The sequence below is a fragment of the Erigeron canadensis genome, chromosome 2, assembly GCF_010389155.1.
Source record: "Erigeron canadensis isolate Cc75 chromosome 2, C_canadensis_v1, whole genome shotgun sequence".
Classification (NCBI taxonomy): domain Eukaryota; kingdom Viridiplantae; phylum Streptophyta; class Magnoliopsida; order Asterales; family Asteraceae; genus Erigeron; species Erigeron canadensis.
In genome coordinates this window covers 45,985,915-46,001,981 of record NC_057762.1, presented here as the reverse complement: position 1 = coordinate 46,001,981, position 16,067 = coordinate 45,985,915, and the positions used below count along the sequence as shown (strand labels likewise).

Genomic DNA, 16,067 nt, shown 5'->3' with positions numbered 1-16,067 from the left:
GTATTATGTTACTAACAGATTGACGGAAGTAATATCATTTTATACTAACTATAGCATTGTGACCAAATTTAATACTTAATCTAAAACAAACATGGGCGTTATGCCTCTTCATATGCACAGTCCAACACAAGCTAATAAGAACAAGCAGCATTGAACATATCAAAAATGCAACCATTTTATTCCCATCTTATACAACAAACTCACTCTAAACTTGACATTTAAAATGCAAGTTTCACTTAATTCAGTATATCTCGACGACCGACCAAAATCAAGATCTACATGGTAACGCCAAAATACACGGCTCTAGTAAACTCTATACCCTCTTGAATATCACAAGTTTAAGCCCATTAACTTAGATTTTCCGGTGGCATGGACAAGTTTTTCATACATACAAAAGTGGTTTATCAGATTTTTAAAGATCTTTATCATGTCTTGATGGGCTACTGTATTCGGCTTCGTTTTCTGTAATTACCTCCGATGAAGCAGTTGATGATAAACCACTGTTACTCTGAACGATCGTCGTTGCTTGTGGTGGTTCGGTAGTATTCCTTTGTGCCTCGGTCCTCACAGGCGCCTGCCCTTCTTCTGCTAGTTTTCTAAGAAGATTTGTAACTGTTGGAAGAAACTTGGTAGACAATGCAAGAATTCCGGGAAGCTGCAACGTACACAGCATAAAGTTGAATTAGAAAACAAAAATAAAAAGTTGCCTATTTAGACGTGTGATATAGAAGTGATTATCAGTTTGAAGTGTTTGAATGAAATAGTTCTGATCATTTTTATATAACTGATAAGAGAAAATGGTTAGTGTTGGATAATCTTATTTACTTGAGAGTAAACTAACAGTTACCCATCTCCCCGCTATTTTAATTTTACATCTGTTTCATTTGCATTTCTAATTTTATTATATGGATATATACATAATTTTATTATCCAACTAGTAGTTCAATATAGAATGCATACATGTCGTTTTATGGTCCATCTATTAATTGGTTTACCTAAAGCAATCATAATTGACAAATACTCCAACAACTACTAATTAACTAACACTATTTTCTTCAGCCGTTTTATCACTGCTGGTAATATGATTCTGACCACTTTATACAAGACAATCAGTTCCGCAACACGGATACAGCACCCCATGTCTACTTATCAGACCAAAAAGTCAAGTTCTTAGAAGTCAAACTTACTGGGCCATTGCGAAATTCAGCAGAAATGTCTAGCTGGACCCATAAAGCTTTAAGAAGCAAGTAACCCACAAATATAAACAGCACCCACCAAGGTTTCCTGCAATATATAATTTAAAATTAGGGAAGCCTGGTTTCATATGATAACGAAATTCAAATCAATGAATGTGAAGAAACGTAAAGATAGAAAGAACCTTAAGAGAGTCATAAACTCATTGAACCCAAGGACCACCATGGCAGCAATTGCCCATGGCGGTGGTAACCAGTTGTTATTGCGCTTATTAGCTTCCTGAAAACGATAGCAGAAAACATGAACTCACCCAAAGGTTAAAAACGGTAACTTACTATCATTCAGAACATAAAACAAGCAGGACTCATACATACATACATACATACATACAAACATACAGTCAGAACCTTCACACCCTATCTTAATACAATTTTTCTATAGATTCAGACAAACACAATCCACTGAAAAAAATCGGTATAACACAGAAGAAATCACCAATTGCAGTCAAAAAATTATAGACCCATACCTGAGAAGCAGTAGCTTGAGTAATTGTATACTCAGTTTCAGTTAGAAATTGGTTCCACAATTTTTTACACTGAACAGGGGTTATAAGTGTCTTGGTAGCTGGAACCTGAATATGGTCAAAATTTCAATATAAAATCCAAATATTCATGTAGAAAAAGAAAAATGTATGCCATAATCAGACACGATACCTCTTCCCATGTGCTTGAGGCTAAAGGGTCCGAATGACTCTTACTAGTGCCTTTCTTTGGGTCCACTAGTGTGAGGACTAACGTATCCCCAATTGTATCAGTGTCTTCATCCAAACGAATGGCAGCCAACACAGAAAGCAACTTTAAAGACTGAAGAAGGTACAATTGAGTAAACAAGCTTATACGCCACATGTTAAAATATTAATGGGTTCAATATCAAACATTGAAGGTGATAGATTCACAAATAAAAATTATATATGCTTACAGAAGACCGGGCAGTTTTAGTTATAGCTCGAATATCTTCCTTTCCAGTCCAGACTCGCGGCATTGAATCAGTATCATGATTGAATATGGAAGTAAATCTGTGTGATTTGACGGAATAGCAATGAGTCATAGTAATACAGACATGACATGTTCCATACTTGCAAAAGCATATAGTACCTTTCTTTCATGCGGTACAAAACTTTGGCAGCTTCTTCTTTTGTCTTCCCTTCAACTACTCCTCTTGCATAATTTTTCAATTTTAAAATCATATCTTCCTTGGCTTGTTCATTCATTTCAAAACCCGACAGTGCATAAGAGAACTCATTGACAGCTGTTTCGGTTTCACGATGAAGAAGTCTCCTTACTGCGGGCCAAGTATCGTCACTAGCGCCTTCTAGAAGAGCTTCCACAGGACCATAGAGGGCCTCTTTTAATTTTGACTGCAGAACAATGCATAGAATGATTAACTATGGCTTAATTCGAAGCTTATATAGTAGAAATTAATAATTATTATTACCTCATATAGATCAGTAACTTCAGATAGTTTGGCAGTTTGAACTTCAGCAATGTGTGCATCTAAATCGTGTAGAAATTTATCCCTTACTTTAGCGGAGTCCCATTTGGCTTGCTTGATAACAGCATCTGTAGATTCAAAACTTTATATTTTAGTTATCTGTAAGGAAAAAAAAAATCACAAATGAAACTTGATGGCCATACACCCATACCTTGACATTGTTCATCAAATAATTTCGTGAACATTTTAGAGCAGTCACGAGCAGCCACTGCAAACCCTTGTCCTTCATTTAAAGCATCAGTAAGTGCCTTTTTGAAGTTATTGAGTGTCTCAGATCGTATGTGTTCCAACATCAACAAGTACGCTGGTTGAACAAGCTGAATAAAGGTGCCGACCAATAAGAAAAATGCTACAGGTATATAAACATGGATGCGTTTAACAAGCGTCAACCAAAAATATTACTTGCGTCAATTTCTCTTCCAATTGTTTTCTCTTTGCAAATCTAACACTGTCTTCAAAATAAGTCGCCTCTTCATCATAGCTGATACCAAACAATAGAAAAACGTGAAAACCACATCGGGATTCAGGAATCTGGATATCACACTTTGCTGCCAAATCAAACTTAATTACCTGGATAAACATTTGTGAAGCAGTCCACTAAGCTTCAGTCCAAAGCCTGGGACAAGATGAGATTGCACAGCCTCTTCTAACTCGATCCAATCCTGCGACACATATTTAGTTCAGATGTGCAGAAATGAAGGTGAAAAGCTAATTACTAATATATTTACCTCGTTCGAAACAAATGAAGAATATTTCTCATTAGCAATTTCTTCGCATCGTACAGTTGCCACCATCACCTTGTGAGCAGGCAAGTCAAGGTCTTTATTCTCCTTAATAACTTTCCAGATTTGCTGTGCACTGAAGGAAAAACCAGAAGCGGGAATAACTCCTCGCCTATCACCCGCTAGACCGCCAGGTGCAATAGATTGAAAAAACTTCTGCCTTAAACTAGCAACCTTCCAAGACCCAAAAAGTATTTAGAAACTATATCATAGCATTACCATCACCTAAGATGTCAAAAGGTCAATAGGATATCCAAAATGGATCACTACCATACCTGCTCTTTAAACTGTTCCTCCTTCTCTTCATAACTAGACAGGGCAACAACTTGAACCTGGTAACCCATTAATGAGAAATTTTAATATGCTACATGGGCATCTTATTCTTTCTCAAGAAACAATTAAAAAAGACAGTCAGAGTACAGTATCCTAAGTACTTACATTGAAAAATTCACTCAGTGGGGTATGTCTGTGGGCTTCTGGCTTGGGAACAGAATCCCATATCTAGAGCAAATAACATAAGTGGTACCAATTGGTTAGCTTATCACATGACAAAAATGAAGTATAATATATATATGAAAAGACAAATAAATAAATAAAACCTTCTGGATATCTTCCCTCAAGACGGGCTCTAGATTTTCAAGAGGTGTCTGCAACAGATATAATGTAATATACTTCAATCAGATTATATAATCCTTACACAGTGTAAAAAGAAGTTGCTCTGGACCTGTTATTCAAATAAACTTGCCTTTGTTTTATCACGTATAACAAACATTAAAGTTGTTTTACGAGGACTAAATAACCGCAGCATAACCTGAAAATATAAACCACAAAATCAGCAAACAGACGAAGACAATTGACTAAAATACAGACGCAAAATACATACCTGGAATACAGTTTTCAGAAGAGGTTTATTTGCAGCCTGCTCACGCCCAATATCATGACACCACCTATGCAACACAAATTAATCCAGTAAAACAACATAAATCTAGACAAAGTTCTTTTCCAATTGGAATTATGAGCAATCTTACATGTTTATGAGCACTATATCTGAAACAGCAAGCGCAAAAAGGGCGCTTTGCTTCTCGAATGCGGTGTCATCCTGTACAAAATTAATACTTAATAATAAGAGCAAAAAATGATGAGAAACACAACTAAATACAACAAACGATTAGTATACAAAAACATAGCAGTAAGCAAAAAACTTTATCCAAATGTAACCTCTCCTCGCTCTCTTCCATCAGTACCCTCAAGATCCATTACAATGGTGCAAGGTTCAATACCAGGACATCTTGCTATCCATATACCTTTGGTAGTCTGAGTCCTGATTAGGATGAAGGAATATGAGTAAGGTGCAAGCCAATAAAACAATATAAGAAGGTAAATCGAAACATGCCTTCCCCTGTAAGCATCCATTTCCCTGAAGTTGGTATGAAAAAGATGATTTAGAAGTGTACTTTTCCCTGTAAAGAACTCATAATGTCAGAACTCAGAAGTCAGAACTTGCATATAAAGTATTTTACAAGTGATTCCATAAACACATCAACTAATTTTCGTGATAATGCATTATTTTGGGTGGCGTCTGAAACATGAACAAAGTTCACCTTTGGATACCGTAAAAGAGACATACCACTGCTCTGTGGACCCATAATAGCAACAACGGCATAAGAAAGTCCACATTCTATAAGTTTGACTTTTCTGATAAAACTGTGAAGTCCATCTGCATTGAATGTACCATCCCCGTCTATGAGGTGAGTGGAGCAACACTCAGCTTCTTTATCTGAAACAAATGATCATTTGGATGATTAAAACAAGTGAAATATGGTCCCTCGAATTGGAACAGATCAATGTTAAGCTTCTGAGATCACTTAAATATATACGATTCAATTTGAATGCATAAATTCACATGATCTAAAGTTTGGCATTTTAATCAAACTTTGAATAAATCCAAATAATTATCTACTATAGTATAATTAGTGATGGCACAAAAACCTGGTAAAGCAAGGAACTTTATTACAAACTCTCAAGTAAATCCTACACAAGCATGTCAATTCTCATTTAAGGCTAAACAAAACATTCAAATTCGATGATTGGTTTCAACTGTTCAGTTAAAATTATCGGTATGTTTCAAGCTTCAAAAGGTTTGCAATTCATTGATGTTACACTCAAAGTTTGCAATTCAAACAAACGGCCATGGCACAAAGTCAATGCCGCGGGATTGCGGAAACTCAATGATTTCCTCGGCGATCATTTTCTGTCTTATAAATGTGAGCCAAATTCTAGGTAGGACCTCAAACAGTAAAGCAAGCAAGACGACACGTTTGAGTCAACACCTTCTAGTTTTCGGTTTTAACTTTCAATGTGTGGTAGCTACATAGTTCCATGCGTTTTTTTAAGTAGATCCACCAATAGACATTATTATCAGTTAGATAGACAGATAGATACATAGTCGACAAATCAGGCTAAAAAAATATAAAGTAACTCATCAAATAAACAGCAGGCTTAAATATTGAGTAATAAAAAACTTTAACAGAGAAAAGTATCAATCAACAATAACTTACAGCATAACTTCAATGAACTAGTGATTGTTAAATGAATCAAGGCTAGGGTTTTAACTTGAAAATAATAATAAAATAAATTCAATTCTATAAGCAAAATTATTACTGATATGATGATTATATAAAATAAAAATGAAAAAAAAAAAAAACAAAAAGAATTGGAGTGCATACCCATGGATTTGAAGTAAAATAAACAGTAGAAAAACAGAGCGATTAGATTTGTTGAATGATTTGAAATCAGGAAGAAAGAAAGGAATGATATCGAACAAAAGTTTGTTTGTTGGTTGAAAGTTGGGCGTGTGAGACCGGTCTTTCTTTTTTCCTTCTCATACAATTTTTAAAGAAAATTATTGGAATTTTTAAATTATTTAATACCAGGTATCTAGCTTTAAAAGCGGCGGTGTAATTTTATTTTATTTTTTCACACAGAAAATTCTTTTCTTAATTTAAATGTTGGAAATCGTTGATGCATCAAAAAGTGGGTTCAAATGCGTATTCACAAAACTTTGATACCTTTCATGACCGATAATGTTTTTTTAATGAACAAACCTATACAATTAATAAAAATTCTACATAATTCGTTGAAAGTTATTTTTTTTTTTAATATTAAAAATTAAAAATATTGGTATTGCCTCTTAAATTATAAATTATATTTACTTTATTTCCTTCGACATTAATTACTTTTTAAGAGGAAAAAACTCATAGTTTGTCATCCTGAAGATCGAACTCAATATCTTAGATAAAACTGAAAATGCCTCATATACTTAGCATCATTGATATTAGACTATCAATTAACTGTTTTACTTCTAAAAATATCTATATAACCTCATAATATTTATTTTTCTTACATCAGTTATAGACATTACCCGTTGTTGTCAACATCACGGGTAGACAACGTCACCACTATTATCACATTGTGCAAGTATTCGTTATTATATTATTAGTTTTTGTCACTTAAATATACGTATGACACATATGTGTGTTTTACTTTTAACTTTGTAAAACATAAGTAAATAGGTAAGTAAGTAACTGTTCAGTGCCGCCTTCTGCGGGTTTTGAGCCCCAATATTTCGACGGTGTATGGGGGAGGTTAAGATGTAGGCAGACCTTACATCTACCTAAGTAGAGAGGTTGCTTCCAGTTTCTACCTAAATGGTAGAAAATGCCCTCCAACCTTTGCATGGGATGAGGATCGAACCCATGACCTCAGTCTCCAAAGGCAAAGGTGTTTACCACTGATCCAACCATGTTGCTTTGTAAAACATAAGTAAATCAACTTTCAAAATGAGTTGCAAAATCAACATACAAAAATAAATACCTAATTCCAATAAAACAAGTATGGAGACAATAATCGAGACACTCATTCAACAAAGGGAATATGAGCATCAAAATCTTTATCTTTACTCTCTTATAAAATAAATAGTCTATTTTTATATTAGGTAATTCTACCTCTGAATTACCATAATTATCCTTGATTTCTTATGTTTTTCCCTTAATAAATTATAGTTTACACTCTAAACTTTTATTTTAATAATTAACACCGTAAGCCCTTATATTCTAAAAATTTATCTTATCACAATTACATCAACTTATACCACTTGACACCACCACCACCAATAGTACCATCACCGACACCATTATACCGCCTTCCCCACTATTGTCGTCGTATTGCACGGGTACCATACTCGTACAAAACTAATGTATTCTAATCTTTTGATTTGTTTTAAATCACGCTATATGCTATTCACTAATAAAATGTATGTAGAACGGATGGCTTAGCCACTTTATGCAAATAAATAATATCAAATATTTAATACATTAGTCTATTACAGTTATACACTATATGAGTTATAATGTATAGTCCATACGAATAAAACTATATAGATTAAATATCAAAGTAATCCATAAACATAGGCTTAAAAATATAAGCATTAAATATTGTAATTTACAATATCATAAAACTTATAGGTGAAAATGAAAGATTAAAGAGAGAAACAGAATTTAAAAGGGATGAGAAAATTAAGCTTTAAAAAATAAACATATGAGTGAAAGGAGTGAAAGTTTATTATATGCGATTGCAAACTAATGGAAACACAATACTAAAAGGGTGTTTGACTTAGGTTTCCTCAAAGACATTTAGATTATTTGATTTTTTATCCTTACAAATAAACTATTTTGGTGTTTGTTTTAGCTTTTATGATTTGTGCTTATTGGCTTATATAAGCCAAATTTGAGAAGTATTCCTAAAGAAGCTTTTGTAACGCAAGCCCTAAACTTTGTAATAAAAACTATAAACTAGTCTAAACATTAGAGTAAAGTTTACAAGACTAAAAGGAGTAGAAGGTTAAGATAATACCCCTCCTCCACTTCTTGCATGACAAGTGTCCCTTATCAATTATAAGGGGCATTCTCCCATTCCTTTGGGGTGAAGAAATTCCCCTAAGGCATTCCTTTTTCGGTTTCCAAGGCACTAAATGTGTATATGTATAGTGTGTATATATATGAAATGTATATATAAATAATGAATAAAGCTGCTTTTTCGGTTTCCAAGACACTAAATGCCAAGCCCTCCGACGCGTTCGATTTTGAAATGGGCACGGTTTTTAAGTAAGTGGAACGTCCCCCCCCCCCCCCCCGGGACCGAGATCGGGCGTTCCGGGGCGTTCTGGACGAAAAAAATGGGGAGAACGAGCTACTCCGTTCAGTTTAAAGGATTCTAAGTTAGACAAACATTTTACGAATCAACTTATACAAATACACGTGGCATATTGAGTGGAAGTTGATTTAATTGATGGAAGTTATTTATATACATAATAAAACAATAGTTATCCTGATTTTTTAAAGTCATCCACATCAAATTAAAATTATTTTTAAACATGCCACATAGGATTTATCCTACGTGGCACCTCCATATTTTTTTCACACTAATGGACTTTCATTAAATTATATAATATAATTATATATATATTTTAAATTTTAAATATGGCATATAGAAAAAGCATATATATGTATAATTTATATTTATATAAATCAAACATATATAAAAAATCACGACTAACATCGCATGACATTTTTTAACTTTTTTATTTTAACTATAAACACTTCATAATTCATGATTCATAATCCATGATATTTTAGTACCTTTTCTTTCTTTCTTTTTTTTCATTTTCTATTTACTATACACACTTCATAATCAAACTATATATATTACGTTCAACACGTATACCTCAAATTACATAGCCCTTTATAATAATCTATCCATACATATATTATGTTTCACAGTTTTCTTCGTTGTCACCTCAAATTACATAGCCCTTTATAATAATCTATCTATACATATATTATGTTTCACAGTTTTCTTCGTTGTTAATTTATCATAATCATGAAGTATTTTTCAATTGATTTTTAATTTATAAAGTTATTCTTAATAATCTATCTATACATATATTATGTTTCACAGTTTTCTTTGTTGTTAATTTATCATAATCATGAAGTATTTTTCAATTGGTTTTTAATTTATAAAGTTATTCTTCTGCCGTATACCAATCTATATATATATTAAAACAGTAAAAATCCTAGCCTTTTAAATCCTTCTTTCAACCTAAAGCTAGCTTTGAACATTGCCACATAGGATTGTATCATACGTGGCACTCCATACTTTTTTTACAAAATTTATCTTATAACCTCTATTTATTCTCAAACCAATGTAATTTATTTTATTATAAAATAACATAAAATATTAAATCAAAACTATATATACAAAATTAAAAAAAACTCAAAACCCATATTAAGATATAAGAAGACGTCCAATACATCTATTATATTGGCAATGATATTTGACATAAATAATATTATTTATTAAAATATATACAACTTTGAAGACTATATCAAATTTTAAAATTTTTTTAAAAATATTATTAGGTTATACACGACCAAACAATTTTGTTGTTTCTCCTTCGTTCTCTTGGCCGAAACCTTAACCAAAATTGGTTATTCTAGCCACAAAAAAATGTCTATTTTATAATGATAATAGTAGTTATTTTGAGTTTTACGAATGAATTTCTTGATTGTTGGAGATAAAATACTTTATTTCCTAATTGTGTTTAAAATTTTTTTTCCCCTCACTACATAAGAATTTTTCTCCATCTTTTCAGCATAACTAAAAGCAAAAACTATAATGATTTTATTTTATTTATCTTATTAGTTTTTTACTTATTCGTATTGTATTTATGTGTATTTTATATGACTAAATTTTTGTCATGTTTAGTTTTTTTACTTTGTCTATATTATTTCGTTTGATGAATATATAGATATCATGCTACATTATCGATTTACATTTGATTTGTTGATGATATCAAAATATCTTAGGTTAAATGTTGGTGTGTAATCACTATGGTAGATTTAGTGACTGTGATATCGACATGTCAGAAAAGACAAAAGATGACCAGAGTAATCTATGAATTAATCATTAACTATAACATAATCAATTTCAACATAATAAGCCTATAGAATAGCTATTTATTAATGCATAAAATAACCTTTTTAACTAGCCGCGCATCGCGCGAGATAAAATATCTAGTTATGTATATAAAAGTTTGTTTGTAAAATTTTTGCAACCATATAATTACTCAAAGTTTACAAGGTTATAAAATACGAGTATCAAAAGAAAATGTTTGTAAAGTAGAAGCATAGTGTATAAGCCATAGAAGAGAAGCCAGGCCAAACACCCCCTAAACCATAGGGTTTAGGTTGTGCACCAAGACCCACTCATACATAACGGTGCAAGTGGAGTTTGGAGTGAGTGACAGAAAACACACACACAAAGAAATAAAGAGAAAGATGAAGGATCGAAGCGGGAAAGGAGGAGCAGGTGGTCAGCCGTCGGTGAACGAGCGGTACACACAGTGGAAGTCTCTGGTCCCCATTCTCTACGACTGGCTCGCTAACCACAACCTCCTTTGGCCCTCTCTTTCTTGCCGGTCCGTCCCTTACCTAGGGTTTCCTTTTTTTATTTCTTCTAAATAATATTTCACTGATTTTACTCTCATTCTTTCTCAAGTTTATCTATTGTACTAAGTAAATGGAAATGGAGTATATATATATTACTATCAATTTGTTCAACACACACTATTTGTTACTTAGGTTATTACTTCTTAATTAATTCTGGTGTACTTAATTAGGTTACGTTTTAATTCAGCATTTGTTAGTTTAACATTATTATAGCCAAACATAATTTGTTTTAATAAGCCATTTCTGTAACATTTTTTTGCTTAGATAGATATGTTTTTTCATTATTAAAGTTGAATAGCAGTGTGAATACTCTAATGTAGTGATTTATTTATTTGTTATTTTTTTTCTTCTTTTTGTCGTAAAATTATGGCAATGTATCGTTTGATTTGTTAATAGATGGGGGCCTTTACTAGAGCAAGCTACTTACAAGAATCGCCAACGACTCTATCTTTCCGAACAGGTGAATGAAGCTCCTTTCTTGTATGTTGAAATCTAACATAATAACTTGAAATTCACACTAATTTACTTTCTGCAGACTGATGGGAGTGTTCCAAACACACTCGTAATTGCAAATTGTGAAATTGTTAAACCAAGAGTTGCAGCTGCTGAACACATTGCACAGGTGAAGCTATAATAGTTTTGACATTTAGTGCAATTCAGTTAATTGTTTTTTTTTTTCTCTCATGAGTAACAGATTCTGATTTCTCAGTCTTTATATCTTTTGTTATTTGACTAATAATGAGCATTGGCGCTGCAGTTCAATGAAGAAGCACGATCTCCATTTGTGAAGAAGTTTAAAACCATTATCCATCCTGGGGAGGTAACACTCATTGCAATCTGACTGTGTCTTCCTATTTTCTCTCTTTTTGATGATGGTCTTTTATTCTCATAGTTAGTTTGTCAACCACAGTTGTTTTTCAATTTATGTATCCTATTAACTTTTTGAATCTGCTGCAATTCTTATTCTGTAAACATTTGTAATTTTGTGATGTCGTCTATATTCGTGAAGGTAAACCGCATCCGGGAGCTTCCTCAGAATAGCAAGATAGTAGCCACACACACAGACAGTCCTGATGTATGCATTTTATTTCCAATTTGAATTTCTATCCATCTTTGAGACATAGTTAAATCAATATGACTATTCTTCTCTGTTTATGATTTTTTATTAAACCAGGTACTTATCTGGGACGTTGAAGCTCAGCCCAATCGCCATGCTGTACTGGGAGCCACTGAGTCTCATCCTGATCTGGTGGGTTCATCTTCTACGTATCCCTACTAACATGATCACCATCTTTTTGCTTTCTTTTCTTTTTTCTTTCTGCCACACTCAAAATTCTTTTTTATTGTGATGTGGATGTGCGGATATTATTGGTCATCTAGGATCATATATTATTAAATTCATTATGTGTCGAGTCTCGAGGCAGAAAGTTGATTGATTTTTATTCCTTACCTTTCAGATCCTGACTGGTCACCAAGAAAATGCAGAATTTGCTCTAGCTATGTGCCAAAGCGAGCCATTTGTACTATCTGGAGGTGATTATTGCAGTGATTTCTTTTGCAAAGTCACCTTTTATAGTTGTGGTGTTTAATTCAGCAGATATATTCAAATAATTACTTTAGTCAATAGTTAATTGATTTTGTTTTTTTGGCAGGCAAGGACAAGTCAGTTGTCTTGTGGAGTATTCAGGATCATATATCGACTTTGGCAACAGATTCTGGGGCAGGATCTAATGGTGGTAAAAGCCCAAAGTCAGGTGATGATAAACCTACCGAGAGTCCTAAAATTCAAGCAAGAGGTGTCTTCCAAGGGCACCAGGACACTGTTGAGGATGTGCAGTTCTGTCCTTCTAGGTAATTGCCTCTGTTTTTTTTATGATGTAACCATGATTTTCAGGTACATTCCAGTTCAATTTTTCTAAATGGGTCATTTCAGAATATGTTATTTTTAACCTCAAGTGGGTCAAATAAATAAAGTAGCTAAAAAGAGAACAGTTCAATGGGGCGAAACTGATATTAGTTTTTTTTATATACATAGTTTTTGTGGCCATATTTTATGCATAAGTATTTTCAAAAATTAAACAAAAAAGTTTTTGCAGTTGAGCCGACTGCTATTAAAAAGTTGCCTATGTCGACCAGTTGCTCGCCTCCTCCAACTCCCTCTTCTGAATATTCTATCCAGTATTTATGGGAGTTCTATCTTTGCTAACTAGATTTTTTAACATCATTTCTGGTGAAGTGCACAAGAATTCTGTAGCGTTGGTGATGATTCGTGTCTTATCCTATGGGATGCGAGAACCGGGTTTTCTCCAGTTGTCAAGGTGATTTTTACATCTAATTTTTTTTCTCCCTGATGGGTTTCAGTGAGTTCTTTATTGTTATTGATGCATGGTTTGTGTTTGTTATACCTTTAACACTTTAATTTTAAAATCTATTCCAACTTTACTTTATGCTTCTTTGCAGGTTGAGAAAGCTCATGACGCTGATCTCCATTGTGTTGATTGGAACCCCATTGATGAAAATTTTATTTTGACAGGGTAATTTTACATACGCACCGTTATGTATTGCATTAGGCTTGTTTATTGACACCTATTGAAATTTTTTTATTTTATTTTGGGTTTGCCTTAACAAAACTTTAAAGGGCCTTTATTTCTTGATTGAATAAAGTGACCTAAAAGGTAATTCATATGGAATCAGGCTAAGAGGTAACTAAGGTAGGTTCGGAACTTGAAAGTTTACTTTATATTATCTTTCAGGTCGGCTGATAATACTGTTCGCTTGTTTGATCGCCGAAGTCTCACTTCTAATGGGGTTGGATCACCTGTACATGTATTTACGAACCACAGCGCCGCTGTTCTTTGTGTGCAGGTTATTAATGTTTACGTGACTTAAAATAACCCTTTTCACCATACTGATTTCTTCATGCTTATTCACCGAATTAAATAATGTATTTCAGTGGTCTCCTGACAAATCGTCTATCTTTGGAAGTTCGGCCGAGGATGGTGTCTTGAACATTTGGGATCACAATAAGGTGGGAAACCATGTCACTTTCATGGCACAAGTTTATTTTATCCTGCATATAAAGGATATTGGGGAAAAGTTGATTTTATCACGTGTATCTAGTAGAGTGCAAGTTTGTGTAATTTTGAGTTTTGGCTGCAATTTAAATGCAAACAATTTCATGTATAAGAAGTTTAACAATGCCTCTGCAAAGATATCATCAGCAGTCTAGAAAGTTTAAAAAATATAAAACTATTGTCTTACATGCTTTTGTTCATTGCTTACTTGACTGTATATCTCTTCTATTTCACGTGTTAAAACTTTTAAACATGTTTGCTCATATCCAGATTGGCGAACGTTCCGGTCCCGCCTCAAAATTTGCTCCAGGGTTGTTGTTCCGTCATTCTGGGCACAGGTATGTAGTTACATGTACCTAGTTTCTTATGTTTTAGGTATCTGGTAGGCATCTAAAGTTGGGCTGGTTGGTGTATGGGTCAAAACACTGACCTGCCATCACCTGTTCTCTTTTTTATTAAGTTCAATGTTACAAGTAGCTTAATCCGTTACTAGTTTTATGTTTTTATTTAAGGAGTTTATGAGGATTTCTACACTTGTTTTTGTTTTTGACCTATTTGACTTGTTTTCGTTTTCCCTAATGACCCATGAAGTGGACATGAGCAGGTCAAACACGTTATATTTTGTCCCTAGTTTTGTGCTCTCAAGTTTAAGTTATTACATATGTAATCAATGAAATGAGTTGACCTCATCCGTTGATTGCAGAGATAAGGTGGTTGATTTTCACTGGAACTCACATGATCCATGGACCATTGTTAGTGTGTCTGACGATGGTGAAAGCACTGGTGGGGGTGGAACACTACAGGTAGGTTATTATGATGTTATCCTCCAATAATGAATGTACATGTGTGGTAATTTAGCACCTAAAATCCCATTTCTGACCAATGTGCAGATATGGAGGATGATTGATTTGATTCATAGGCCACAAGATGAGGTCATCAACGAGCTGGAAAACTTCAAATCACACATCCTGACTTGTTCAACCCCGTAGGATAGAGCTGTTGAACTTCATAAGCTTTGGCTTCGTTGAGTCGTTGGTGTTGCTGTATTTTAAGTTTCTTTTTAGGGCAGGATTTAAAACTTGTTAATCTCTATTTATATTAGACTTGTGTTGTAGAGAAAAAGATTCTTTTGTTAACCTTTGCCTTAAGTGCAGTAATGGAACCTTAAGTGTGTGAAAGCCATGGAGAAATTTCAACCCACTGATTTGGGTCATAGTATCAGTTTAATAGGTATGTAGCCTGTGTAACCATCCTGCCATCTACTGCATGAATAGATTTGGTGCTCCTGTATAGACATTGGCGATTCTTAAGCAAAGCAACCAAAAAATATAGTACTTTAGATAGGAAAAAGTTATGAGTTCTTTCTTTTGTGTCAAAGTTAGGTCTTAGACTCTTAGTTTGGTTCGTATAATATTAAGTCTTGTTATTGGTTTAAAAAAACACCTCCTGTATCTTAGAAAACTTTTTCTCAAAAACATGAGAAACAAAAAAACATGATCAAATTAGAGTTTTATTAAAAAGTTTTACTAAATAAAATGAAAAGCATCATTATAGAATATAACAATCTGATGTTTTTTATTTGTCATCCTCTATCCCATCCAACAACACGTATTTTGGTTTTTTAATATAGAAAAGAATAATAGTAATTTATTTGAATTTTTAATGCGTTTTTAGAATTTTTATTTGATTTTATTTTTCTAAAAAAACATTCTGTTTTATAAAAAAAAGTCAGAAATGAAAATTTTAAAAAACATTTTTCATTAATAAACAATAGATATACTTTTACTATATCATGAAACCTTTTTTTTGTGTGAATAGCAATGGTGATAGACTGCTGAAGATGGTTGTTATGGTGACATCGACGAATGGTGGTTATGGTGGTAGAAATGGATGGTGGTTGT

At 33.3% G+C, this 16,067-nt stretch overlaps 2 protein-coding genes across 2 annotated transcripts; one reads left to right on the top strand and one right to left on the bottom strand.

Moving 5' to 3' along the window:
- Positions 1–150: 150 nt before the first annotated feature.
- LOC122587201 (protein ROOT HAIR DEFECTIVE 3-like) lies at positions 151–6,409 on the bottom strand. The gene is made up of 22 exons (XM_043759303.1): positions 6,254–6,409; positions 5,155–5,304; positions 4,921–4,987; positions 4,746–4,848; positions 4,556–4,626; positions 4,411–4,474; positions 4,273–4,338; positions 4,127–4,174; positions 3,966–4,028; positions 3,803–3,859; positions 3,474–3,701; positions 3,316–3,407; positions 3,148–3,226; positions 2,897–3,062; positions 2,689–2,813; positions 2,349–2,611; positions 2,173–2,269; positions 1,908–2,057; positions 1,721–1,825; positions 1,379–1,473; positions 1,188–1,284; positions 151–655 (listed from the first exon to the last, which is right to left on the bottom strand). The coding sequence occupies exons 1-22, from the start codon at positions 6,255–6,257 to the stop codon at positions 413–415; spliced, it is 2,433 nt and encodes an 810-aa protein (XP_043615238.1). The 5' UTR covers positions 6,258–6,409; the 3' UTR covers positions 151–412.
- Positions 6,410–10,834: 4,425 nt separating this feature from the next.
- On the top strand, positions 10,835–15,344 carry LOC122586732 (WD-40 repeat-containing protein MSI4-like). The gene is made up of 15 exons (XM_043758721.1): positions 10,835–11,061; positions 11,489–11,552; positions 11,628–11,714; positions 11,850–11,912; positions 12,102–12,167; positions 12,267–12,341; positions 12,550–12,625; positions 12,745–12,943; positions 13,329–13,410; positions 13,553–13,626; positions 13,846–13,957; positions 14,046–14,120; positions 14,437–14,504; positions 14,870–14,969; positions 15,057–15,344. The coding sequence occupies exons 1-15, from the start codon at positions 10,922–10,924 to the stop codon at positions 15,153–15,155; spliced, it is 1,380 nt and encodes a 459-aa protein (XP_043614656.1). The 5' UTR covers positions 10,835–10,921; the 3' UTR covers positions 15,156–15,344.
- The last annotated feature ends 723 nt before the right edge of the window (positions 15,345–16,067 follow it).

Coding starts and splice junctions, on each gene's coding strand:
- LOC122586732 (XM_043758721.1), top strand. CDS start 10,922: ATGAAGGATCGAAGCGGGAAAGGAGGAGCAGGTGGTCAGCCGTCGGTG. Junction 11,913..12,101: donor CCATTATCCATCCTGGGGAG/GTAACACTCATT, acceptor ATATTCGTGAAG/GTAAACCGCATCCGGGAGCT. Junction 13,627..13,845: donor GAAAATTTTATTTTGACAGG/GTAATTTTACAT, acceptor ATTATCTTTCAG/GTCGGCTGATAATACTGTTC.
- LOC122587201 (XM_043759303.1), bottom strand. Junction 4,849..4,920: donor ATGGATGCTTACAGGGGAAG/GCATGTTTCGAT, acceptor CATCCTAATCAG/GACTCAGACTACCAAAGGTA. Junction 1,285..1,378: donor GAGTTTATGACTCTCTTAAG/GTTCTTTCTATC, acceptor TATATATTGCAG/GAAACCTTGGTGGGTGCTGT.